Source organism: Brassica napus, chromosome C5, assembly GCF_020379485.1.
Source record: "Brassica napus cultivar Da-Ae chromosome C5, Da-Ae, whole genome shotgun sequence".
Classification (NCBI taxonomy): domain Eukaryota; kingdom Viridiplantae; phylum Streptophyta; class Magnoliopsida; order Brassicales; family Brassicaceae; genus Brassica; species Brassica napus.
In genome coordinates this window covers 38,514,584-38,540,667 of record NC_063448.1, presented here as the reverse complement: position 1 = coordinate 38,540,667, position 26,084 = coordinate 38,514,584, and the positions used below count along the sequence as shown (strand labels likewise).

At 35.2% G+C, this 26,084-nt stretch overlaps 5 protein-coding genes and 1 long non-coding RNA gene across 12 annotated transcripts; 3 read left to right on the top strand and 3 right to left on the bottom strand.

Moving 5' to 3' along the window:
* Window positions 1-7,554: 7,554 nt before the first annotated feature.
* LOC106424777 lies at window positions 7,555-12,378 on the top strand. Of its 6 annotated transcripts, none has more exons than XR_007324082.1 (7): window positions 7,555-7,917; window positions 8,002-8,067; window positions 8,259-8,306; window positions 8,434-8,551; window positions 9,209-9,424; window positions 9,647-9,733; window positions 10,648-11,382. It is a non-coding gene; the product is annotated as an uncharacterized LOC106424777 (long non-coding RNA). The 6 variants fall into 6 exon arrangements; XR_007324080.1 differs by having other exon boundaries at window positions 9,209-9,511; XR_007324083.1 differs by lacking the exon at window positions 8,434-8,551 and having other exon boundaries at window positions 7,556-7,917.
* Window positions 12,379-14,825: 2,447 nt separating this feature from the next.
* Window positions 14,826-16,875, bottom strand: LOC106392566. Its single transcript, XM_013833373.1, has 9 exons — window positions 16,720-16,875; window positions 16,365-16,638; window positions 16,191-16,281; window positions 15,982-16,106; window positions 15,807-15,888; window positions 15,624-15,732; window positions 15,495-15,550; window positions 15,182-15,299; window positions 14,826-15,110 (listed from the first exon to the last, which is right to left on the bottom strand). The coding sequence occupies exons 1-9, from the start codon at window positions 16,873-16,875 to the stop codon at window positions 14,826-14,828; spliced, it is 1,296 nt and encodes a 431-aa protein (XP_013688827.1).
* A 1,373-nt stretch (window positions 16,876-18,248) lies between these two features.
* Window positions 18,249-21,793, top strand: LOC106395410 (protein CDC73 homolog). Of its 2 annotated transcripts, XR_001279246.3 has the most exons (7): window positions 18,249-19,505; window positions 19,607-19,689; window positions 19,788-19,909; window positions 20,223-20,328; window positions 20,586-20,868; window positions 21,139-21,417; window positions 21,518-21,793. XR_001279246.3 is itself a non-coding variant. In XM_013835875.3 (3 exons), the coding sequence occupies exons 1-3, from the start codon at window positions 18,458-18,460 to the stop codon at window positions 19,878-19,880; spliced, it is 1,224 nt and encodes a 407-aa protein (XP_013691329.1). In that variant the 5' UTR covers window positions 18,249-18,457; the 3' UTR covers window positions 19,881-20,024. The 2 variants fall into 2 exon arrangements, 1 of the variants encoding a protein (XP_013691329.1); XM_013835875.3 differs by lacking the exons at window positions 20,223-20,328; window positions 20,586-20,868; window positions 21,139-21,417; window positions 21,518-21,793 and having other exon boundaries at window positions 19,788-20,024.
* On the bottom strand, window positions 20,555-21,919 carry LOC106389305 (non-specific lipid transfer protein GPI-anchored 5). Its single transcript, XM_013829518.3, is given in 4 exon segments — window positions 20,555-20,895; window positions 20,995-21,042; window positions 21,128-21,642; window positions 21,903-21,919. Coding segments are annotated over 4 exon segments (726 nt in total). The 3' UTR covers window positions 20,555-20,749.
* A 64-nt stretch (window positions 21,920-21,983) lies between these two features.
* LOC106389312 (non-specific lipid transfer protein GPI-anchored 20-like) lies at window positions 21,984-23,648 on the top strand. Its single transcript, XM_013829524.3, has 3 exons — window positions 21,984-23,079; window positions 23,179-23,205; window positions 23,299-23,648. Exons 1-3 carry the CDS (start codon window positions 22,749-22,751, stop codon window positions 23,553-23,555), a joined length of 615 nt encoding a protein of 204 aa, XP_013684978.1. The 5' UTR covers window positions 21,984-22,748; the 3' UTR covers window positions 23,556-23,648.
* LOC106395413 (proteasome subunit beta type-2-A) lies at window positions 23,624-25,416 on the bottom strand. Its single transcript, XM_013835879.3, has 3 exons — window positions 25,139-25,416; window positions 24,928-25,051; window positions 23,624-24,072 (listed from the first exon to the last, which is right to left on the bottom strand). Exons 1-3 carry the CDS (start codon window positions 25,294-25,296, stop codon window positions 23,740-23,742), a joined length of 615 nt encoding a protein of 204 aa, XP_013691333.1. The 5' UTR covers window positions 25,297-25,416; the 3' UTR covers window positions 23,624-23,739.
* Between the last annotated feature and the right edge of the window lie 668 nt (window positions 25,417-26,084).

Here is a 26,084-nt window from a genome sequence, read left to right as displayed (position 1 = left end):
TGATGGGGTATGTATGGCTCTTGACCCGTTAATAATTGTGATAGGGGATATCTATGCTCACTAAATGGCCTGATGCGTATTAACTTATGTGCATGTAAATTTCGTGTGGCCCAAGCTGTGAATGGGAGTTTTGACCTCATAAGTTATGGTCTATCAATCAGCTATTTGCGTTTTAAAAGATTTCGGCCAAGCCGTTCTTGGTATGGACATGTATCACAGAATTGTCCACACTTACCCCCATGGACATACCATAATCATTTAAACGCTTGGGACATGTATTCACCAGTATTATCTAGACATATAGTCTTTATTTATGAAAAAGGGGCTCGTAGCCGTTTTACTGGTGATGGCCTAATGAGTTTCCCTTGTGTACATGCTACACACGTGAGATTCTTTGGAATAACTCTTCTTATCTTTTAATGTGTGCCTTTTGAATATCAATTTTTGCATCATGTTTGGACCAGGATGGCCAATCCGGTCGTGCCATAAAGTGTATATTTTCGCAGGCTTTTAGCCTCTATCATACTGATCTATGCATAGTCTAGGCCGATAGAGAATGCATGTATAGTATTTAGGACTTATTATGGCCTTGGGCGATTTTATACATATATCTGAAGGAACTCTTTGTTTCCTTCGCCCATTGTTTCAATATGGAAACCATTCATTCTTATATTTTGAAAACTCAATAGGATGCTCTTGCTCTTAGAGCTGAGTGAATAGGTATCACTGATTTCTAGATGCATACCCTTAGGCAATAATATATTAGCCTAGCCATAGTCTTCTTTCAGACTGGCGATACCTGCTTTAGTACTTATATTGGCGTTTTTCAGTGTACTCATATAGAAAAATCATTCATTCATTTAATCTAAGCAGACAATGTAATAGAAATAAATTCAAGGAGATAAAAATTAGAGAAAGCATAAAAGCAAAGCAATCACACAAGTTTGATGTCGAAATCAGATTATCAACTTGATTCTTTTAGGCAATCATAAGTCTCATATTCCATAAGATCATCTTGATCATGTTCGAAATTATTTTCACCATCTTTATAGACCAAGTGGGTTTCAGGATTCTTCCCTTTCAGACTCTCTTTGATAGAGGTCACAAAAATGTTTGGGAGTCCTTCATATCTTAGCCCAATGGTTCCCCATTCCACATCTATGGCACACTGATTTGGTCGAGCTTTGTGGTTTAAAGGATATACCACGGCCACTGCCTTGACCATGGCTCAAATTGGGTTGATACCCACGGCCTCTGCCATAGTGATTCCCACGGCCAAATGTGTTATAGTGGCCATGGCCACGTCCTTTCCACCCTCCACGGCCATGACCGTGTGGTCTATCATTCTGGACGTGGTTACCTTTTTTTTTTCTTCTGCGGCCTTATTGGTATCAGGTAATGGGGTTAATCCAGGAGGTCTCAATTCACTGTTTCTCATCAGTAATCCATTATTTTGTCCAGCTAGCAATAGACTCATCCACAGACTTATAGTTCTGGATTCTGGGATTCCTCCAATCAAATAGGGCCTTTGGTAATAACACCGTTCTTTGGTGATCATATCTCGATTTTTAACTCTGTCCAAAGGTCTAGAGGATTCTCTATAGTCAGATACTGATCTTTGAGACTCTTAATAAGATGATGGCTAATAATTAATATTGCCATGTATCAATCTTTCTCATTGGCATTATTGCCTTCTATGATACATTCACCAAGTCTTTTTGACTTTAGGATAATCTTTGTATCCAATGCCCACCGTAAATAATTATCTCCAGAGAGATTTAGGGCAGCAAAATCCAGGTTGATTTTCGACATCTCAAATCATATATCACTCAATATTTAGGTATAATTTTCATGTCGTCTTACTCTTAAAAACAATCAATTCGGATTTCAATCTTGTGAGGACAATGAGACTATCAATCTTAAAGGCATTTAATCAATCAGTCAATTTCTAGCAAGTCTCAGCAATACTATTTCTATGTGCTCATAATATTATGGTTTATCAAGACTAGCAAAAACGGATTCAATTAATCATGCAATTAGGGTTTAACAATCAATGGATTTTAGCAAGACTAGTAAAAAGATGTATTAATAACTCAATCAGTTTCAAGGCTGATTTTAGCAATACTAGAATATAGATTTCAAGTATGAATTTCAATGAATCAGTTTCAAGGCTGATTTTAGCAATACTAGAATATAGATTTCAAGCATGAATTTCAATGAATCAGTTTCAAGGCTAATTGGTATTTAGCATAAACCATGTGTAAATAATTTATCTAGTATCTGAATTTATTAAACTTAAAAAACATATAATCAGATCAATCAATTTAATCGAACTTAGCATACAATCTTAAACCTCAAGACATTATTTATCATGAATCTATCAACCTAGCATACGGATTCTCAATTCTCAAAGACATCCAAATCGTATCAATATAACCTATCATACGGATTATTTAGGGTTTCTATTTAAAACAGATCAGATTACAAAACTATCAATCCTAGCAGATGATATTAAACCTCAAGAATCATGCAATCAGATCATTCGGATTTTAAACAAGTAAACCTCAATCAATCTATCAACCTATCGGATTATATAAGCAAAGCAAGCTAGCAACCTATCGGATTCAATCAATGTTTTAACAGGCTGATCGGTTTAAACAATTTTAAATCAGATGAACAATTAACCAAGCAGGATGAGAAAATAAATCTATCAATTTAACGGTCAAACAATTCTAGCAACATAGCATCAGATTCAATCAGATTTAAAACCTCAATGATCAAAACCGAAAACAGTTTTTATTTCAAAATATTCGATTAGGGTTTTAATAGGTGATTTTATAATTATAGTATAATTAATTCTGATACTTATATTATTTAGGGTTTATAGATATAGGGTTAGAGTTTATCGGATTTTAACTTGTAAAAACCGATTCGGGGTTTTAATCATGTAGGAACATGATTTAGGGTTTGGGGTATCGAACTTTTAGAGCTTCGATTTACTCAATTAGGATTTTTGATCTATTACCCTATGGTTTTGATTCATAAAGATTAGGGTTTTAGGGTTTCATTCTTTATCAATCAATTCATGTTCGATTATGGGTTCTTAGGTTTTGAATTACCTTTTAACCTTAGATGATTGTTGAATCGGACCACCAAAGGAGTTGAGCCGCGAGCTGGACACGAATGGGACACGAGCTGGAATGGATCGAGTCGCAGACGTCCTTTGTTGCTTGATTGGGAACGCCTTGATCGTCGGATGCGAGCTGTCTGATGCTGTCGCGAACGAGGAAGAAGTCGTGTGCTGGAGCTGCTGCTCTCGAGTTGCGAACGTCTGAGCTAGGATCAGGAACGCCTTGGGCTGAAGTTGATCGGGGACGTGAGCTGGAACAGATGCGGGAACAAGAGACGCGATCGGGGTTTAGGGTTCGTCGGATTGCCGGCTAGGATTAGGGTTTTTAGGGTTTTTCGATTTGGTTTTAGCTTAGGGTTTTAGAGATCAATCGTACTGATAACGTGTTATAAAAGTAATGGAAAAGTCTATCTTTATTCATAACATAGAGGTATGAGCCCATCCACAATCTGTAACATTCTTATTACTAGGTGCATAGTCCCCGCGCAAGCGCGGGGTCGACTACATTATAGGTGTATTATATAGTTTTGTTTACGGGATTTTATTGTTTTTTTTGTCTATAATGTGATTGATGGGACTTTGGATATTACATAGGTTGATGAGTTTGATATAAGAATGGACGACGAAGTCATATGTTGATATTTTTATATCTTATATGTTCAAAGTTGAGGGTGATGGAACTTGTTAGTGTTTACTTAGGTAGTTGTTTGTATATAAATCAAATAGTGCATGGAAAAAGATAATAAATTTGGATTTAAAATGTTAGGGTTTCAAAATAACTGGGCCTTGAATCTGTGGTTTAGTCTAATACTGAAAAAACTGTTAGGACTTCAACTCTTTTTTTTCTCTATGTCGGGAATGTGGGCACTAATTTCCCGATTCATGTAGGTAAAATTGTTTCTTAGTTTGTGAGATTGAAAAGCGTAGATTGATTTTAAGCATGATTGATGAGAGGTTTACTTGCATCAGCTTCGTCTGCCATGGGTGTTGAGTTTCGTCGGCGCCAGATGTTAGACATGCAAGAGAGAAGATCTGAATATGTTAATTTCGTGTTTTGTTTTTTCTTCTCTCTTGTTTTGTGGGTTCCACTCTTTGCTCAGACTGTACAAAAGATGAAGTCTGGCTAGGCCGTCTCACTTCTCTGAAGTATTCCCTTGATTAACCTCCCACCAACATCTATCTTCTGATTCTGTCTTGAAGTCGAGGAGCTTCCAGAAAAATTAGCTTCCATCTGCTGTTCCGCTTGGAATAGAGAGTTCTGAAATGCCGCATAAAAAACATATTGGCAAATAACTAATGATTGTCAACAACTATCACTATACTAAATAGAAAATAAATCAAGGTTTTTTGTTCTGCACAAACTAAAATTTTACAACAGGGTTGTCACAGTCTTTTTTCAGGAGCAAGATCTGTTTCTTCCCAGAAACCATAGTCAATGCAATTCTTGGGAGAGAGCTATCCATGACAGAGGCTAAAGTTACGTAGATGAAAAAATAGAACAGAAACACAATAGATTTTTTCAGATAAGGAAAATATGGGATAAGTTGTTGACTAATTATCAGTTTCAGTTGTTGGTATGTCATTCCACTTGAATTTGCCTGATTGTAATCTTGCTTGGAGCTGCCAAATATGCTATGTTTACCAATTTCTAGGTTTGTGTTTGCAATCACTTGGAGCACCTAGCAACCTCAAAACGATCGACTTTCACAATGGAATCTGCTTTCAAAGATGGCATGTAATGATTAGCACGTCCGACGGGAGTAAACCCATGAATCACGGAATCTGCAAATAGTATTATCCAACAAAGAATCAGGAAATAAATTAAAACAATTATGTTAAATAAGGGTGATAGATCAAAGATTAACTTACCTTTTCATCGAGGAAGAAAACCGTGATTCCCACAAACTCCCTGTCTTTCTTGAAGTTCAGGGAATCCCAGAAGCGGAGGAAGCCAGAGGCTATGCTCTGACTACTAAGACCAAGACGGAGAGACTCGAAGGTTGAGTGACGGACGCCGGGACGCCGGTTTGACGAACTGGGGAGGCAGAGAGAAACATTTTCTAGAAGATGGTTAAAGCTAAGAGGAATCAATGAGTTTTGTGGAGATGCAGATTGGGTTCATCAATCATATATATATGGTTTACAGAGGGGCTACAAATCAGGAACATATATGATCAAGCGATTTAAGATGGGGACATGAAGAGTTCACCGGTGAAAAAATAGATTACGAACATACACACGGCGCAACTCTGTAACTCAGACTTGTTTGAGACAATGATGAAAATAACCCATATTAAACTACAACAGTTTACAATATAGGAAAACCATAATTGTTGCAACCTTAAGCTTTTTTCATATAACGTGATGAATCCCATTTAAAAATGGAACCCATAACACACTTGTAAGTCCGACCCTCAGAGGAAGCTGAAGAAGCAAGGGCTTCCGACCTTCATAAATATATATTAGGTTCGGCCATCAATGTACAAAGGTATCAGTTAGCTTAGTGGTATAAATGTTGGTGTTTATATCTTAATAACTCGGGTTCGAGCCATGGACTTGACACTTTTTTACACTTTTTAAAAGTGGGACCCACAAAACGATGACGTGGCGCGCTGAGGAGTGAGCAAAAACTGATCTATTATAATATAGACTAGATTTTTCACTCGCGCTACGCGCTTGTTTGTATTAATAACATCTTTATTCCTTTTTAAATATCAAAATACAGTTGATTTACAAATTTTTTATCTTTATGAAAATATATCAAAAGAATTTGTTGTTTTTATTTGAAAGAATTTAATGTTTACCACTTTCATGGTACCATTATTCATCTTCACCACAACTAAATAAATATTTTCAAAAATACATTGTTTATTAAGTGGCAAAATATTCTTATACACTTGTTTCCTATATATATATATATTAAATAATTATTTAAATAAATAAATAACAAAAAACATTTTTTTTATGTTTTCAAAATTTTTATTTTTTATTTTTATAATTTTTTCCCCAAAATTTCTTTTTGAAAATTTGAAATTATGTTTGAAATTATTTTTTCAATTTTGTTTTATATTTTTAAGTATTTATTGATATATTTATTAGAATCCTAATTTTTTTATTCTAAAAACCATATTCCATCCCTCAACTATAAACTCTAAGTCTAGATAATTGATCATAGGGATATAAGCGTCTTTTACCCTTCATTAAAAGTGTATATATGATTATTGTAAATATGAAAAGTGATATTATGAATGTGGTATTTGTGGTAATTTCCCCGTTTATTTTTATTTCTGTATATATAAGCATATTTTTTACCATTTACACTTATTTTTAAAATAATTTTTAATTCTAAGTTCTTTCGTTAAAATTAGGGGTTGATGTTCTAATTCGGTTCACAGGTCTATTCGGTTTTACAGTTTTTGAGATTAAATATTTAAGCTTTATTCGAGTATTTGTAAATTTTAGTTTGAATTTGGTTCGAATTTTTGTTGTTTAATTCAGATTACAACCCGTTTAAATTATATTAAAAATAATTTAAATTCATAAATGTACATTTAATTTATCAAAATCCAAAAATGAAAACAATATATAACATATAAATTTGAATAATGTATGCCAAAATACTTAAACTTAACATAAAATTGGTTTGAGTTGATTATTGGATGGAAAATTAAGATATTTCAAATATTTTGGAATTTTGAGTGTTGTTTACCTACTTTTGCTATATACTTTTGATTATTTGTACATATTTTCATGTGTTTTGGGAAATTTCAAAATATATTATATATTTAGATTTGTTGATATTAAATCTACAGATAACTAATATATATACAAATAAATCTAATTTGGATATTTCGCATATTTGAAATATTTTTGTCCGAGTCAGGCTTAATTTTGATTCTCTACATATAAAAGTTTTGGTCTCATTCATATTTTAATAGATTCGATTCAGATTTGATATTGCTTTTCAGATTGAGTGTGGTTAGGTTATACAGATTATTTTTTTTCTCAGTCTTATAAATAATCAGAGCAGTAAATATTTTTTTAATTTATAATTATTTATTTTATATAATATATATTTCGATTATGATTGTGTGTTTTCTAATAGCTAATTTAAAGAATATAAATCTTATAAGTAGATATCAAAAGTGATGCAAAAAAGATATGAAAGTTTCTAAATTGGTTTAATGGATATAATTATATATATTGTATAAAATATTTTTCTATGAGTTTGATGTTTGCTGTATGAAATTTACTAATTTAAATATTTCAACTATATAAATTGTTATACCTGATTTATCAAAAATATTAATTTTTTGACTCGTATCAAAACTATTTTAAACCTGATTTTCTCATATGTGGTTTACTCTTGGTTTGTGGAATGGTATAGTTTTGGTTTAGAAACTTATTTTGTTTACGACAGAAACATAATCTAAAGATAAACCTAATCACTTCAAAGTAAGGTGAGAAAATCACAGAAAATAGGAAACCTAATCCTCTCATTTTATCGTTCTTTTCATAACAGATCCACTTTGATCCTCTCGGCCGTGGTTGGGTTATTAGATTCGAGTCCTGATGATTTCGAGATCGGGTTTCATCTGAGATTTCTGTTTCTATCTATCTGGCTTGAGAGGACAAACGATTTTGATGGGGAAACCGAAAATAAACCTATCCAACAGACAACTACATCGGATTGAGTTAATGTTGCATAGCGGAAGTCTTGCGACGATCTTTCCACTCTTTGTCACCTTGCATTGCTTCTGATTGTCTAGGCCTGAGTAATTTTCCAGGTTCTACAATTCAGCCCGTTGATTTTTAGTTTGCTTGTTATCCCTATTGCTTAATCAAATCATAGTTTTGTAATTGTTCTACAGGGAAAGCTTGTCTTTGATGTTTCGGTTTGGTATGATTGATCAATCCTTGAACACTGCTAATATAAGGTATTGTTTTTTTCCTTGCGTTTAAGAACATGAGCTCAATAATTGATTTACGATAAAGTAAATATTGTTTGTTTGTTTATTCTGTGCGTATTCTTAAAGTGATTCATAAACAGTTGGTTTTGAAAAGTATAGGCTTACAATGAGCTAAATACATGTAGTCTTCTATCCTGTTTGTTTCTTCTGTGATGCAGTAACTCTGTTTGCTTTTGAAATTATCAATTGTCTGCAAGGAAAATCAAGTAAGCATATTAGATTTCTGGATATTTTCTCTGTATATATATATATATATATATATTTTTTTTTTTTTTGGTCTAGATTAAGATATGACCTTACTATGTCGGTAATCCATTGTATATTTCCTTGTAGACAATATTTTTGACTGTCATGTCTGCATCGTTGTCGGGTTTTAGTATAGTAAGACCTTCCGGAGATGTTACACGTGAAAGCGCTACATACAGTTGACCGTGGCTAAAAACTGGTTGAGGTAGATAGAGCATCACCGATTTTAAACTCTGTCCCTGGCTTTTATTGATTGTCATTGCATAGCATACTCTTATTGGAAATTGACGTCTTCTTAGTGTGAAAGGATGCTTTGAATCAAGTGGTGATAAAATTATCCTTGGTAGAATAACTTTTTTCCCAGCATGTGTGCCTGTTACTATTTCGGCCTCTATCAATCTATTTCCCAGTCGAGTTATAATAAATCTTGTACCATTGCACAGACCTTCCTTTTGATTAATGTTGCGAAGCAGCATTATTGGAACTCCTACTTTCAAAGACAATATATGTTTTGGTAGTCCTGAAAACTCCAAAGAGTTTAAGTATTCAACCGTATATAGAGACTCGTGATTTGTAGGTATTGTGTCAGCCTTGCCTATGCTGTCTGAGCTCAAATATTCTTTTGATATTCCTTGCTTTTTTTCCAACATGTATAAGTTAATCTCATCAACCGTCTCATTTCGTGGAGTTAGAATAGCTCTCTCGGTAATACTTGCTTTTGTACTTGCTGATAGAATATTTTCTCTGCTGGTGGCTTCGAATATATCCTGCAAATGATTTCCAGATGATTGCATTAAGAATTTGGGATTAAACTCGACCATTTGACCATCGTCTTCGTTGGCTGCTCTTTCTTCGTTTGTAGGTTCAGCTCCATCTCCTACACTTAGCAGCCATTCCGCAAAGCTTTCTTGTGATTCATCAAGTCTCATGTTCTGTTTGAGATCGAAGACGTTGCAGAAGTCCCACAAGTGTGACTGTTTTATTGATGCTAAAACTGCATCAGCTCTAGAACCTTGTGGAATTATCGGTAGCGTTTGCCTGAAGTCTCCACCTAATAGTACAGTTTTGCCTCCAAAAGGTTGGTCTTTAACTTTTGGATCTTTAATGGACATCAAATCTCGCAGTGTTCTGTCAAGGGCTTCAAATGCATGCCGATTTGTCATAGGTGCCTCGTCCCATATAATTAGATCAGTCTTTTCAATTAGTTCAGAAAGCATTGTTCCTGGAAATATATGACATACTGAATCTTCATTGAGATTCATGGGTATCTTAAAGCGGGAATGTGCTGTCCTTCCTGCAGGTAAAAGCAATGCTGCGATGCCAGAGGAAGCAACTGGGAGCACATTTTTTTTTCTGATCGCAACTTAGAAATAATGGTGTTGTAAAGGTATGTCTTCCCTGTTCCACCAGGACCGTATAGAAAAAATAGTTTACCCAAACCATTTTCAACTGACTCCATAACTGCATCATAAACTTTTCTTTGCTGCACATTTAGACTGCTGAATCGCTTGCTATGTTCCTCTTTTTCCTGATGTACATTGTATTGTAACTCTTGGGTTAGCAGCGTGTTACCTAGTTCTTTCAGAACTGTTTGATCAGGTTTTGGCATATCTTTGAACTCATCTAGTGACCTTTCATGCTGGTGCATCACCTTCTCTATCTCCATCAAAGTATATTGCTTGATCTCATATTCATTTAGCTGTAGTTTTGGAAAGCCAAAAGTTTTGCGTTTTCTGTTAAGCATGTCTTCACCTAGTGATTTCCAACATCGATTCCATAAACTAAGAGGACTGCCTACTTCACAATATATCAGCAGTAAAACAAATAGTTGCCGTAGCTGATAAGGTGTACCCCATCGAATAGCTTCATTCATAGCATCATGCCATTCAATGTCAGAATCTAATAGACCTCTAGCATAGCATGCTGATTTGTAATCTGGATATATTTTTCCCTCAAATGTTAGGATTTCCTCAAAACTTCGTGGTCCTCTTAATTTGTTGATGAGTATCCTTAAATAATATAATTGTCCTGAAGATGGATGAATGTTGATTATTCTTCCTATCATTCCTCCTTGTTGTCTCTCACTCCAGATTTTACTCTCGCTGTTCCATGTAAATTTTGTTGGAAATTCCAAATAAGTTAGTTGGCGAGCCTCTTCAGATTCTATATTTTTCTCCATCCATGCTGTAAACATTGTTCTCTCAATATCTTCTTTTGATAGAACTTTTCTGAGATCATCTTTAGCTCTGTATCTTATGTGGTGTTGTCCAGGAAGATGGATTATAAGTTTTTGAACTGCAGGCTTACGTTGATGAATGTGGAAGGAAAAAGTCCTCCACGTGGCTTCACAAGCAGATACATATCGGCATTCAAGGTACTCTTGTATCTCATCTCTTGGTCTTTTCGTTGATACACTATCTTGTGTGTGTTTTGAAGCCTCGGGACCTTTTTCTATCACAATGGTAGCTTTGTCGACTCCTTTTGTAATGTATTTGAAAAGATACTTGACAGCATTTGTTCTGTTGCACCACTCCACGTTTATATGAGCTTGATATTTTTTTAAAATAGCTAAATTGTGTGGAACAACATAGCGATTATCCAACTTTGTTTTTCCTTTGATCACAAAGTTACCTTCATCTTGCCGTCGCCGGTAAATTATATAGCCAGATTTGTCGATTGAGGTTTGATCAGTATATTGCCTTGGGTATCTTTTTGAACATTCTTTATTTCTCATGCAAGGAGATTTTGGTCGATCCAATCCACATGGACCGTGCATCATGTGTTTCTCCACAAGCTCAAACCCTTGTTGGTCATTCTCTTTATGCGGTAGTTCGGCAGAGATTATTGCGTCAACTTCATTTGTTGTTGGAATTCTTGATGCACCATCCAACCAAATGAGCATATGTGCATGTGGCAATCCACGTTTTTGAAATTCGATGGTGTGCAGCACTGTAAAAAAAAACATGTAAGGAGTTCAATTATAATTAAAATAATGTATAAGCAACTTTCGTGATCATAATATATAGACTTAACTCATTGGGTTAGTTTTTCTGCTCAATTATATCATTTAGTTTTCTTTACCCGTTACACCCAAAACACCATGCAAATATTGCATGTAATGACGGTGTAATGCAACTAACGTGTATATGCTATTATGATTGTCATGTCTACGTGTTTATATTTTGGCGATATTAAATTCACATATCCTAAACCTAATATTTTTCTTAGCACTAATAAATATTATATTAAATAATTTTTTTCATATCTGCTATATATGGCTTGAAGAATGTTCCCTTCTTAAAATCTTCAAGCATTTGTTCTAGTTTCATTTTGAAAACTCGACACTCAATATCAGGTCTATCATTTCCGGATCCACCACCACATGCTTCCAGATGGTCATTTATCTCTTTCCAGTTTGGATTGGCTGTCATAGTAATGAACAAATCTGGATTTCCGTATGTTCGACATATTGCCATTGCGTCATGATACTTTTCGATCATGTATCTAGGGTTTTCAGTAAAACTTGAAGGTAGGATCACTCTTTTCCCATGTACTCTTGCATCAGTATCACCTTTACAAACTGCATCACACACATTGTTGTACAAATCCGCTCTTAGCTGCTCTTGATTGTTTTTGTTCCACCTTAGTCTTTCCGCTTCGATAGCTGTGTATGCATCAACTACATATTGATGTAATAAACGTCCTGATTTTATCATTGTCTTCCCTTCTTTCTGCCGAGTTTGTATCTGATAAGCATAATACTCTCTTATGCTTATGAATGATTTTTTTCTTTGTCTACCTTCAGCTACCACATAAGGTATTTCAGTGTGGAATCCATATTCGCCGTAAGGAAATAGCAGTGGATACTGTAAAGACATATACAAAGGATGATCATCTCGTATTTCTTGCAAATGGTTTGACTGATATTGTAATATGACATCTTTGTAACCAGTAGTAGTTGACAAATCACCGACTATCAAACCAGCAACCTCATTGGTGTTAGGCATATCATATTGTCTACCTTTCCCTTGATTTGCTACCAGTCTTATAGTAAACTCTTTGGCACCAGCTGTCTCGTATTGATCTCGAGCTTTACGAAATATTTGGCAAAGATGGTTACTTGAATCTAACATATCAATCAACTGCTTGACAATGCCTTCTTGAAGAGGCCCTGATGACGGAGTTCGCTGTAAAGACTGGATACGGTTTGAGACTTCATTTGATGTGTCGACAATGTATAATTGAAGAAATTTTGGTGGATTGCCTGAAGTAGGAATGAGAGAACCAATGCGATGATAATTTTGACCTTGTATCCTAAAGGTAGGAGGCCCCGATCCGGATGTGACAGTGTGATCTATTTTTGCTCCAATTGACGTGAATGCCAAAATAGAGTTGTATACTCGTATGTTATTCCGAAAAGAACTCTCATCTTGAAGTTTCTCTAGAACTGGTGGTGGTTGTCTTACTGGCGGTAATTTTACACGGCCCTGTTGACAGCAGATTGTGTACAATGGATTCCCAGTTTGTGGATCTCTACCGCAATTTTCCGAGTGCCAGACTAAAGCATCGCAGTAAGGACAGTGGAGAATATCCTCGGGCTCTGCGATTCCATCGAAATTGTTTTGCATATAAAAGTGTCAGATCCTATCAGAATTATGTAATGACTGAAAATAAGGTTTAAACATAAGTAAGTCTTTGTTAATTTTCTTACTTCTTCTTGTTCTTTTAGGGTGTGACGTTGGCACCGATGCATGTTGATTTCCTGTTTAGAAGATAAATTAGTACGTGAGACTTTTGTTTTTTAAATTATTTGTGAAGTTAATCACTGAATATGAATTTGTACGAACATACCAATGTTTTTTGCAGATTCTCTTTTAGATAATATAATGGCTATGCGCATTCCACGTGCCTTTTTCTGTTCAACTGTGTATTAAAAAATTAGATTTAACATATAGTGTCTAAAATTGAGTTGACAATTTAGTATTCTGATTTTTTACCATGTTTGAAACAGATACCACATCCACCTATGTCACATGGAATGAGAAGAGTTGTTTAGTGTATGCAGTTTGTAATAGTGAAGGACAATTTTAGCATAAAATTATGGTGTTGAAAACTTACAATTGTAATAGATGATTTTGTCCCAAACAACACTAGTAGTGTTTTTCTTCTTTCCACGTTGAGAAACCATCGCACAGATTATGGTATTGAGTTATTTAAAATTTTCTGGGTTTTCTTAAGTTTTTTCAATGAAAGACTTGACAACTTTTTTATTACTTAAGTTGTAATGAGAAATTGGGAATAGCTTGAATCGCCTTATATTAAAAAAAATTATGTGACAATGTTGGCTATTTTCCTTTTAAAGGATTATACCATTTTTGGATGTTTACTATTTTAATATTAATATTTTACGTTAATTTCTTTTTTTAAAAAGGAAATTTCATTAAGGAAAAAGTGCCTTTACCCTACCATATCAAAACGTAACTTATCTTAAGATATATTTTTTTAAGTATTTACCTTTTTGTTAGTTTCTTTTATTTTCTAAACCTTTTTGTTAGTTAAATTATGTTAAATTCACATTTGATTCCATATCAAAAATGTAACATATCTTAAGATATAATTTTTTTAGTATTTACCTTTTTATTAAATTCACATTTGATTTTTAATATTGACATTTCCCTTAAATAAACTAATCATAATTCTGTCATACGCATTTTATGGAATATAGCTAAACATAGAATTTATTTGTTTTGTATGTGTCCAAGAGAATCATGTATTGTCAGTTTCAAGAAAATACAGCCAACTTAGAATTTTATTTATAAATAAAATTGAGTTTTTTTATTGAGAAATACATAAAATTAATTAATTTGATGCAAGTATGCCACGCTTCAGGAGTCCCCTATTATATACACTTCGACTTACTTCGACACTTCTTCCTCTGATTTAAAATATAGCTTATTTATTAGATGATCAACTTATTTTTTCACTTTATTGATCTTCATCGTTGTTTTTTGTAAACGAAATACCCAACAACGAAATAACGTGTTAATATTCTTTTTATGTCACTTTATTTGATAAAATATACCAGTTATGCGAAGAGAAGCCAAAAATACAGACTGATCTAATTGGCTTTGTGGAATTTTATATAAAACATAGTAATAACCATTATCAATGTTTATATAGTTTCACATCCACGTGTTAACTTTGAGGCTCAACTTTTCTTCCGTACGAATACAATTACTATCTAGAAACAGAGTAATTATTTGAACATTGAGGTTTACCAAAAAAAAGAAACGATCACTAAGAAACTTAAAATTCTATTATTATTATTAAATTATAAAAAGCTAAATAATAATAATTATATAAAATCTCAGAAGCAAGAATCTTGGAAACTAAAATAACAGAATTATAACTAATAATGTATTGCTAAAACGAAAATTATAAATATGATAATTTGATGAATCCTCTTATGTGTATCCAACTCATTCATGGCGAAGACGTTTGTCTTTATGTTGGATGTCAAGAGCTTCACTGTCGTCTTCGTCATGGTCTTCTTTGCATCCTTCGACATCATCTAGAGGATCTGTTTCGTTATCCACTTCATTGTTTTCTTCTTCCAGGATTTGTGTAACAGTAAATGTCTGACGGGTAGGAGTAGTAAAATTAAATGGTGTAAATTTGAGTTCAAATTTGTAAGTACGGCCTACAATTTCTTCCAAACATCCTGGTATTGAATTATGAATGTCAATAACACCATTCTCACCATCCTGTCAAGCAAACAATTATTACTAAGTGCAAAATCTTATATATTTCATAATTTGTTGGACAGAGACTGTACCTGTGCATCTTCCAAAATTTCTGCAGCTTTCCTACCAGCTAGTTTAGCAGTGTCCTTGTCAAAGATTACAAAAGTGGCGACATTTTCTTTGTCACAAACAGTTAGCTCAACACGATACCTGTTTTAGAAAAATTAATGATATATGTTAAGTGGTATCTATAATGCTTAATTGTTTTATCTAATAAAATATTAGTATGAAACAATAACGTACTTGATAAGACCAACTGTATTTGTGTGATTGCATGTGTTGCAAACTAAGGATGTGTCTGCTTGCCTTAGTTTACATTTACACCTAGTGCATGCAATGAAGTACCAGCCATATTGAGGCAAAATGTCCACGATAGTAGCAAAACAACAAAAGGTGCCTGTCTGTAACAATAATATTACTGTAAGAAACATATTTCTGTAACTGATTTAAAGGAAAAAGAATCGTTTTTAATACCGGTGGAGTGTCATTTTGGAGGAATTGATGAAGCTCAGAAAGTGTAACAGTTTCTGGCTTTGTGACCTCTGATGTTGTAACTTCGGAGTCTTTCCCGTTTTCTCTCAGCCTTTGAAATCAAACATATGTAACATAAATAACACAACTAAATATGGCGAAGTATATTCATGTGAGCGTACTTACCATGTCAAGTAGTTAGTAGTTGGTTCAATATCATTGTCGAAAAAAATCCTTGTGGAAGAAGTGGAGGACAAACAAAATACGTCTACACAATGCAATTTAAAAGGTGATATGGTTAATAAATTATATTACTTTAAAGGTCAAATAAGCAACAATAATTATGTGTGAGATTACAAACCTCTAAATGTTTTTGGGTTCATTGTTGTAGCGAGAAGCACCATAGGTTTGTCAACACTTTCCATCAGTTTCTTTTGAAAATTGTCAGCAACGTTACCCCAAAGTGTTACACGAACAATAGGCCCACTGAGTAGAAAACACAAAAAAGATGGTGAGTAAACATTGTATTTGAGATTAGAAGAATATGAACTCATGGAAAAACATGCGCACTCTTTTAATTGCATGTGAATGTCTATTCTCTTATTAGTCACACCATTGTTGAAGTTCTCATCGTTGATGAGAACCGGCTTTCCAAGGGCATCTATATATATAAAATTGTTATGTCATAAGAACTTGATTATAAAATCATATATATTTTTATATAGATAGTAGTAAAGTTTTTACCATATAGATCTTCGTTCTTGTTGACCGCTTCATTGAACTCAGCATAAGAACGAATCCTAAAGTTTTGCCTCTCAATATCATGGCCAGCATGATCTGTGGGTGCAAGAACTGTTTGTTGAGTGAATTGAATTAAGAACTTGTGAGATGTCACTTTGTAACTTGTTTTGTTGTCGATGACCAAGAACTTCTTAATCTTATAGATTACACCAGCCTTTAAATCCTCTTCATAGCATGCTATTCGATTAGCTGGTATGAAGGCATGAATTGTTGTTCCCTGGAAAAAAATTGTGCCAATCAAACAATATCATGCTTATTAAATTTTGAATTGAGAATGTGTAAATAATTTATTTTATACCTTTTGGTCAATAAGAAATAATTCGAAGCCCATAAGCAAACCACCCTTGTTGATGCTACGCGCTTCCCAAAAGTGAACCACTCTAGCAAGAACTTCATTCTTATTAAAACCTTTTTTAAGATCATCGAAAACCAAAGAAGTAGCTGAAGCGACCATATCTCTATTCTCTTTTCAATATCTCTCTCTTTCTCAAAGTAAAATCTTGAAAACTTTTAGAACTTTAGATGATTATTTATAGTCACCCAATACTTCATATATTAGAAACTTTCTTATTTTATGTATTAAGTGAACTTCCCTTTTATTAAAACTTATATTTTATGTTAATATACATAATTTTGGAAACTGACAAAAAAAAGCTGATTAAAAATACATAAATTTGGAAATCATCACATTTTTAAAATATGTAAAGGTAATATGTTATTTAACGATATGTTTTGACTTTTTAAATTTTGATTTTTAAATCTAATAATTATATATCGTCATTTAATATTTAAATGTCTATTTATGTAAAATATACATAAATTTGAAAGTTGTCCCAAAAAAAAGCTGACCAAAAAAATTCATAAATTTTGAAATCATGACATTTTTAAAATATATAAAGGTAATATAGTATTTAAGGATATATTTTGACTTTTAAAATTTTTTATTTGTAAATCTAATAATTATATTTCGACTTTAAATATTAAAACTTCTATTTTATGTCAATATACATAAATTTGGAAAGCTGGCCAAACAAAAGCTGACAAAAAAATCATAAATTTGGAAATCATATATTTTATTAGCCTACTTTATTAGATAATATTTATTTTTTTTAATAAAATATTTTTTTGGAAACATTAACATATTTTTAAAAATGATTTGTCATAAACGATTTTAGGAAATATTGGCATTTTCGAAAATAGCAAACTTATTAATTATTCTTTTGGTTATTTATTTTTTTAATTTTCGAAAAATAATTAAACATTTTGTTAACTTAATATAGTATTTATATTTTTATAAATTTACCTTATTTTTTTGGAAACATTAACATATTTTTAAAAATGATTTGTCATAAACGATTTTAGGAAATATTGGCATTTTCGAAAATAGCAAACTTATTAATTATTCTTTTGGTTATTTATTTTTTTAATTTTCGAAAAATAATTAAACATTTTGTTAACTTAATATAGTATTTATATTTTTATAAATTTACCTTATTCGATATTGATTTATATTTTAGTTTGAAATAAATGATTGTTTTTTTGTAATATTAACATTTTTAAAAATAGTAAACTGAAATAATGATTTGTCATACTAAGATTGGTCGTTTAACATTCTACGTGGACGCTCTCGATGGCTTATAGCCTCAACTTTTATATAGTATAGATTTTTCTCAGGAAGCTTCGGAGTTCGTAGCATAAACCCGAAAAGAATGTTATCGGGCTTACTGTGGGCCAACTAATTTACTTCCTTACACTTTTCTCTAATGAGCGTAAAAGCCCATTATATTATGGGCCTATAACTCCAAAATCACTAGTTGACCGTGTTCCTCTTCTATCTTTTCCCTTTTTTCCTCACGAATCTCTGCGAGTTTCTTCTTAGCATAAACCCTAAGATCGAACTCAGCCTCTCTCTCTCTCTCTCTCTCTATATATATATATCCTATATTCCCGGATCCACCTCTCAAAATTACTAATTTACTCCTCACGAAGATTAACCCTACTAAGATCGAAATCAGAATCTCTCTCTCTCTCTAGCAATGGATCCGTTATCGGTGCTGAAGGACTTCACGACGCGCGGAGACCTGGATAAAATCGAACGGGTCGGAGCCAATTACCGATTCGGATCCGGATACTCCTTCCCCTGCGCGACAGAGACGGCGTACAGATCCAAAGGCGGAAGCCTCTACACTCTAGAAGCCTTAGTCCACTACGTGAAGAACCACCACCTCAAGCTCGGAGAGTACATGCAATCCACCGTCAAAAACTCCGTCCCCGCCGTTACGCTACCGGATCGGAAACCTCTCCTCGATTACCTCACCGGGAGAGTAGCCTCCTCCGATTCGATCGACTACCTCCTGCTCCAGCAGCAGAACGCCCAGAGCCAGAAGCAGAACGAAGAGTACAGACCCGATCAAGACAACTCTGCTTTCGTCTCCCGAGAAAACGCCGTCGAAGAGGTTGACGGTTACGGCGGAGAGGACGTTGATTACATTATGCTGATTCGGTCCAACGAGAGGCCGTTGAAGAGCCGAGACGCGATCCTCGAGTGCAAGAACAGAGATTTCCACAGCGTGTTGGTGAATTCGACCAAAAGGGAAGAGGAGAGGCAGAGGATCGAGTCTCACCAGAGGAAAGACGGCTTGGTCGCCAAGAGTAGGTTGATGGGTGCTGAAGAGAGAGGCATTGTAGGCTTCACCGGCGGCGGAGGTGATGATTCTGGTTATGATGCTAACCCTAAGTCTAAGCTTAGGAAGATTGGGGAAGGTGTGCCGATCATTCTTGTCCCGAGTGCGTTTCAGACGCTGATTACTATATACAATGTGAAGGAGTTTCTTGAGGATGGAGTTTATATACCGAATGATGTTAAGGCTAAGGAGATGAAAGGGGTGAAGCCTGATTGTATTACGGTTCAGAAGAAGTTTAGTAGAGATAGGGAGAGGGTTGTGACTGCTTATGAGGTTAGGGATAAGCCTTCTGCTTTGAAGCCTGATGACTGGGACCGTGTTGTTGCGGTTTTCGTGTTGGGCAAGGATTGGCAGTTCAAGGATTGGCCTTTCAAGGACCATGTTGAGATTTTCAATAAGAGTAAGTGAAGATGAATGCTAAAGTTCAATTCTTTTTTTGGTTTTCTTGGGATTGACATTTGAATGAGTTGATGTTTTGATAATTGTTTCTTTTGTTTGCAGTAATTGGGTTCTTCTTGCGGTTTGAAGATGATAGTATTGAATCAGCCAAGACGGTGAAGCAGTGGAATGTGAAGATTATCTCGGTGAGTAATTTAAAACACCTTCTTTTATCTGCTGTTATGTTGATACTGGTATTGAGATCGGATTACTGAATCGAGGAACTTCTTCCGTGTGTTTTCAGATTAGTAAGAATAAGAGGCATCAAGACCGGGCTGCAGCATTAGAAGTCTGGGAAAAACTTGAGGAGTTTGTTCGGTCTCGGTCACATTCTTAGCATCTAGCAGCTGTAGAAAGTCACTTTATGTATCATCTTTCATTCTTGTTACTGATTATCTTTATTACTTTCTGTAACATTAGCAAAATAAACACAGTGAACATGTTGTGATTGTTTTCTATTAATGGTGAGTTAAATTGTTCATCAGCTTTGTTTAAAGTGTCTAGGTCTCTTCTAAAGGTTGATATCCATTAATACATTTTGATGTATTATTATATCATATTTCTAGAGCCTGCAATGCAAAAGGATTTTATAACATTCACAAGATTTAGAGACTTGAAACTTTCTTGTTAATAAATGTGGGGGTAACGCAAGCCCTCATCCTCATCTTGTTTGTTACAGGTTGAAGTTCTATGTTTCAAGAAGATTAGCCATTGAATGGGTGAGGAAGTTTCTACCTTCTGCTAGCTTGAGCTGTGAAGACAATCTACTCCAGTGATATGTAACGGTATGTATACAGACAGGTCTCCTATCTAGATACTTATTATCTTCTGCTGTTTATTAAAGTCTGTCGTTTTCTATAGGATGTTCTCTTTCATGTGAACCTGACACAGTTTTTGTTCCGTTTAGGATATCTATTTTTGTATATGCCATTTCTGGACCTTGAGTTTGAATTTAGAACATTTAGATTGCTACCAGTATGTCATGAAGCTAATGGTCTGTTCTTCAAACTGTGTTCTGAAAAGTAGTGTTTATTATAAAAAGGTAAAGAGATCCAATATCACCCGGAGAGTAGGGACTCACGGAGCACAGAATAAATACATCACACGAAGTCACAAGGAAATGTGAACAAGTAGGGAAAAATAAAGAATGCAATCTGAGTGGTATAAAAGCTTCATAGGTTTCAGGAGAACTGTGGATGGGGAAACTCAATATTTCAAGAAGATTGCCATGTAGGAAGCCGCGGAAAGGAAGGCAAGAAGAGGATATGAGAACTTGATAGAGCTTCCGTCTGACGATGGTCCTTCCCCTTCTCCTTCTCCTACCGGTACAGTTTTCGATCCATTTCCTGGTCCTAACCAAAGAAAAAACCAAACATGGATGCATTAGATAACTGAGCATATATATATTGAGATTGGTGTATGTTACGTTCATCTGCTTAATGTCATTTTACCTGAAGAGTTTGGAGAATCTGCAGGAGAGTCAGCAGTAGAACCACCACCTGCAAAAATTGAACAATATATGCATAAGATTTACATGGTTTTTGGTACTCTCTTAATAAAGTGCTTAATCTTGAAAGCTCTTACCGTTGTTACAGCGACTGACAGGAGGAGTCTGAACATTACAAGCTCTTGGCAAAGCAAGAGCCTGTGTTTGGTTAACGTTGATCCCGAGCTGAGAGCCACCACCGTTGAGGACTTGACACAAACAATCAGGAGAAGACCGGACTACGTTACCCAGCTGACTGCAGCATTGCTGAGAAGGAGAGGTAGTGTTTCCGGTTATGTAGTTGAGACACGGCGACATGCTGATCAAAGCGGATGTGCAAGTCGACTGAGCAAGGACTCTTGTAGAAGACATCACAGCCATAAAAACAGTAAGAAACACTAAACCCATTCCCATTTTCATGCTTTCTTGAGATGTGTTTAGAATCCTTTTTGAGTTTTGTTTTGTGTTTGTTTGTTTGATTTGTGAAGTCTTTGGAGATTAAATGAAGGATATAAATAAGGAATTGAGGGAGTAGAAAAGTGACAAAAGGTGGCTTAATACCGGTGACCAACTTTCTCCTACTTCTCTAACAGTTTCTGTGAAGTATTTGCGTCTTTTGGGCGTTTTGGACACAGAGTGTTGTTGTTGTCTTGTGAACAGAACTGTTTACATTTGTTTGTTTTGTGACGGTTTAGTCATTAGTGACTAGTGGGTTGTTGAACTACTTATTGGTTATTGTTTGTTATTTTTTTTCTTTGGATTCACCCTTTTGTTTGAACCAACAGGCGTCGAATAATATCAGTTAGGATATCGTTTTTCATCACAAGTCCTGTGACGTTCTAGACTGAAAATATGTTTCAAAGCTTGCTTTACATCCAATGGTGAGCCATGTTAATCACATGGTTGCCGTGTTTTTAAACTAAAGGAAAGCTCAAACTTTTTTTTTTTTTTTTTTTGAAACACTTTTTTTTTTTTTTTTTGAAACACTAAAGGAAAGCTCAAACTATCTACCGTTAAAAATGACAATATATACACATACAAGAAACTAAGAAAATTAGTAGCCGCGAATCACCGTCCCTGCGTTAGTGACATGGTGTTTGTCTATACCGGGATGGATAATATAACATCTAATCCTACGATGACATGTTGTGGTCATATAGGAATGGATGGTAACATATAATCCTACGTTGATTTTGTTTTATTCATTATGAAGTATTTTTTTGTTTGTTGAATATCTATAAAATTGTATTGTCTCCTACAAGACGTTACTTAGGCTACTATCATTTTATGATTTATCTAACGCATCCCAAACCTTTTTCATTGTTGACAACATGTGAAATTGTGTTACTTGCGTAAGTCGTTTTATTAATGGGATGAAGCTAAGATGGAATTTCTTGCTTAGTTACCAAAACAGAACAACCATCGAAGAGTAGTTCAACTAATACAATCCAAGACGAGCTATGTACCACGCTCCTCTGTAGTTTGTACAAGTGAACGCATCCCATTGGCCAATTTCATTAACCACCAACGACCCTATATTAACGGAAAATAACATAACTACTTATTAGTAGTTAACCTATACACACTTCCTTCGTTCCCTCCACTTTTGTCTACCTATAAAACGCACTTGCTTACCACAAAATACAAGACAATTTAAACAAAAGAACCCACACACTTTCTTACTTTAAAACAATAGAAGCAAAGCTTGATCGATCAACAATGTCGAAAATTAAGGTTATAATCGCCCTGGCTTTACTCGCAGTGCTAGCTTTTCCGGTTAGCAGCCAACAACCGCCGCTTAGCCAATGTACTCCGTCTATGGTGACTACAGTTGGTCCTTGTATGAGCTTCTTAACCAACAGCACCAGCAACGGAACTTCACCGTCGTCTGATTGTTGTAACTCGCTGAGGTCTTTAACAACCGGAGGAATGGGATGTCTCTGTCTTATTGTAACCGGAAGTGTTCCTTTTAATATTCCTATTAACCGTACAACCGCCGTCTCTCTTCCCCGTGCTTGTAACATGCCTAGAGTCCCTCTTCAATGCAAAGGCAAATGAATACTATAATTCCCCTCCCTACTTTACATTTTTATGTGCCTGATTGAATCAGTCAGTATCTAATTTTATGTTTGGTCTTCTTTTTGAACAGCCAATATTGCTCCAGCTGCTGCTCCTGGTAATTAAGCAATTAATTATATCCTTATCTCAGCTAATCACATAAAATCAGTTTGTAACAACTAATTATGAGAGTCTGTATTGTTTGGGACAGGACCTGCTGGTACATTTGGACCGGCGATGTCTCCAGGTCCAGCAACAACTCCAATTGTCCCAGAACCGACCCCAGCAGCTCAGACACCACAGTCCGATGCAACTCAGCCTTTTACACCAACCGTGGACACTGCGGGTCCTACGGCTGGCGACGGAGGAAGCACCAGTCGACCTTCTCTCACTTCTTCATCCGCCTACGCCCTCTCACCATCGCTTCTCTTCTTTGGCATCAGCCTCGTAGTTCTCAAATTCTATTGATTTTGCTTTTTCTATGTGATTTGATTAATGCGTTGTAGAATTATAAGTTTATATTTGTTCTCGTTTGCTTGATGATTAATGTTGATTCTCAAACTAAATAAAAAATGTCAAAAACACAAATATCCCAACAAAAGCAAATGTCACAGCTGAAGAAACTTAAAATTCTGGAACCAAACACAACAACTCAGACAGCCGCAGTTGTGACGTCCTGTACGGACTGACGCCAAGCGTAATCACGAGCTCCATCTTTGTCAACAATCTTGATCACAAAGTTTGGTGGCGCAACGACCAGTCTTGACCGGATCTCAAGTATGCACTTGTCCACCAGTTCAATGGCTTCTTCGACAGACATATCCTCGCGGTAATGCCTGTCCATGGTGGAGAGGGAGAAGTAAGATCCATAACCAAACGCTCCCTTGTCAACTTTGTGAAGGGTTGCAATGTAGTCGATGTAGTAAAGGGATGCACCGCTCTCTTCGTCGTAGCCAGCCATCAGGATATTCACAGAATACGGGTTCTGAGCAAAACAATAACACAAACAAATGAGTTATCTTAAACTTGTTAAGATCAATGATTAGAGGCCAAATCAAAATAAAACAAGGAAATACAGAACAAAAGGCCATATGGGTCTGTCTCTTAAACTTGTTAACAATACAAGGAATAAGCTTCTGCAACTCTTGGATATCATAAAAAGCAAGGTAGATGGTGGCCTATTACCAACTGATCACTACAAGAGAACCGCGTGCATCTAAATCACCTTTGGCTAAAGATGACTTTAGTCGTATGAAAGCTGTGTTTTACTAAGAGTCTTGTAGTAATAAATTGGCAATAGGCGAGAACAGGGTAAAAAGTTTCAAACAGCAGAAACATCTAATAATGAATCAAACCTAACTAAAACAGTTCAAACTTAGAGTGACTTCAGAACCAGTTGAATCACAACAAAAACACAACACTACCATATAGAACAAGGAATCGAAAACACCCGAGAGAGAGACGATTAAGCTCAAGAAACGAAGACAGATTGGCTATAAGCAACCTTAACATTATTATTATTATTATTATTATTATTATTATAAGCAAAGCATTGCAGAGGATCCAAAGAACTCTTCACTCAAAAATTGAATCAAACTAAGACTAACATAATATTCAAATAGCAGAACTCACCTTCCTCAAACTTACAGTAATCTTATAATCAGTTGAATCAAACAACAAAACTCGACACACAGAACAAGGGAATCAAAATCCAAGAGGCAAGAGAGACAGACAGTTGAGCTTAAGAAACAAAGATACATTGGCTAATCATCAACCTTAACATTAACACAAGCACATCACGGCAAAGGATCCAAAGAAGTATTCGATGTAAATAGCTGACCTTCCTCAAGGCGGTGGCGAGCTCTCCGCGAGTGAAGTTGGCAGCGGCGGCGGTAGTCAAAGGGATCCCGTTGCGGAACTTGTACAGCGACACGTTCTTCTGAACGTACTCCGTGAACTGAACCCTATCATATCAACCTCCCAATTTCCGAAATCATTATACTAATAAGTTCTAAATCGAGAGAGAGAGAGAGAGGGAAAAGGGATTTTACCGATCACCAGGCTCGCCGCTGGCAGCGACGAGCTTGTGGGAGTCAAGGACCATGATCTTGTCCTCGTTGTTTTTGTGGAGAAGGATACTGTGCACCGCCGATGTATCCGCCGCCACGATGGCGAATCCTTTCCCAACCAGACCGAATACGCACTCCATCTTCTTCTATGCTTAAAGATCTGTTTAGCTCAGGTTCGATTCCTATTTTGCTTTTCTCCGGCGTCTCGAAGAAGGGTGAAGTGATTTACTAAATTCCTCTATAGGCTTTCATTATTTGGCCCATCAATCTCTTTATTTCCGGCCTTAGCCCACAAATATATTACTATACTTTTTTTAACATGAAAAAAAAAGCATGTGGCCACACTCAAGATTTTGTACTGGTTGCATGAGAAATCGAATTTTGTACCCTTTTCTATGCTTAATCTTACCTTATTTCACCTGAACAACAGGACTCCAGATCACAAATTTATTATCTTTGGTGCTATACAACATATAGTAATAAGCCATTGTAGTGAAACTGACAAACTGTATATATGGACTTGTTCTGACGAATTAGATAGGGGACTGAATTGATTTGTTACCTTTATAGATTAAGCAACGTTATTATGAATTCCATGGAGATCAATCCTCACTAAATAAACTCTAAACTCAACCAAAATGATAACAATACACCAGCTTGGTCCATAAAACTATATGAAAACTGATTTTTCATTTTTCACATCATCTTGAAAAAGTGCACAGGAGGCATAAAACTTCCCAAGATTCATACAAATAGTAAGCAAGAGGAAGAGGGAGTCGGGCCGCACAGGAGGCGAAGGAAAAGCAAAAACAGAATCTATATTGGTGGATTCTTCTAAAAAAAAGAGAGAGAGGGCTCGAGTTTGACTTTAAATCCACGGCCTAAAACTTCAATAATCATCATCTTTTAATTAGTTAAAATCATATTT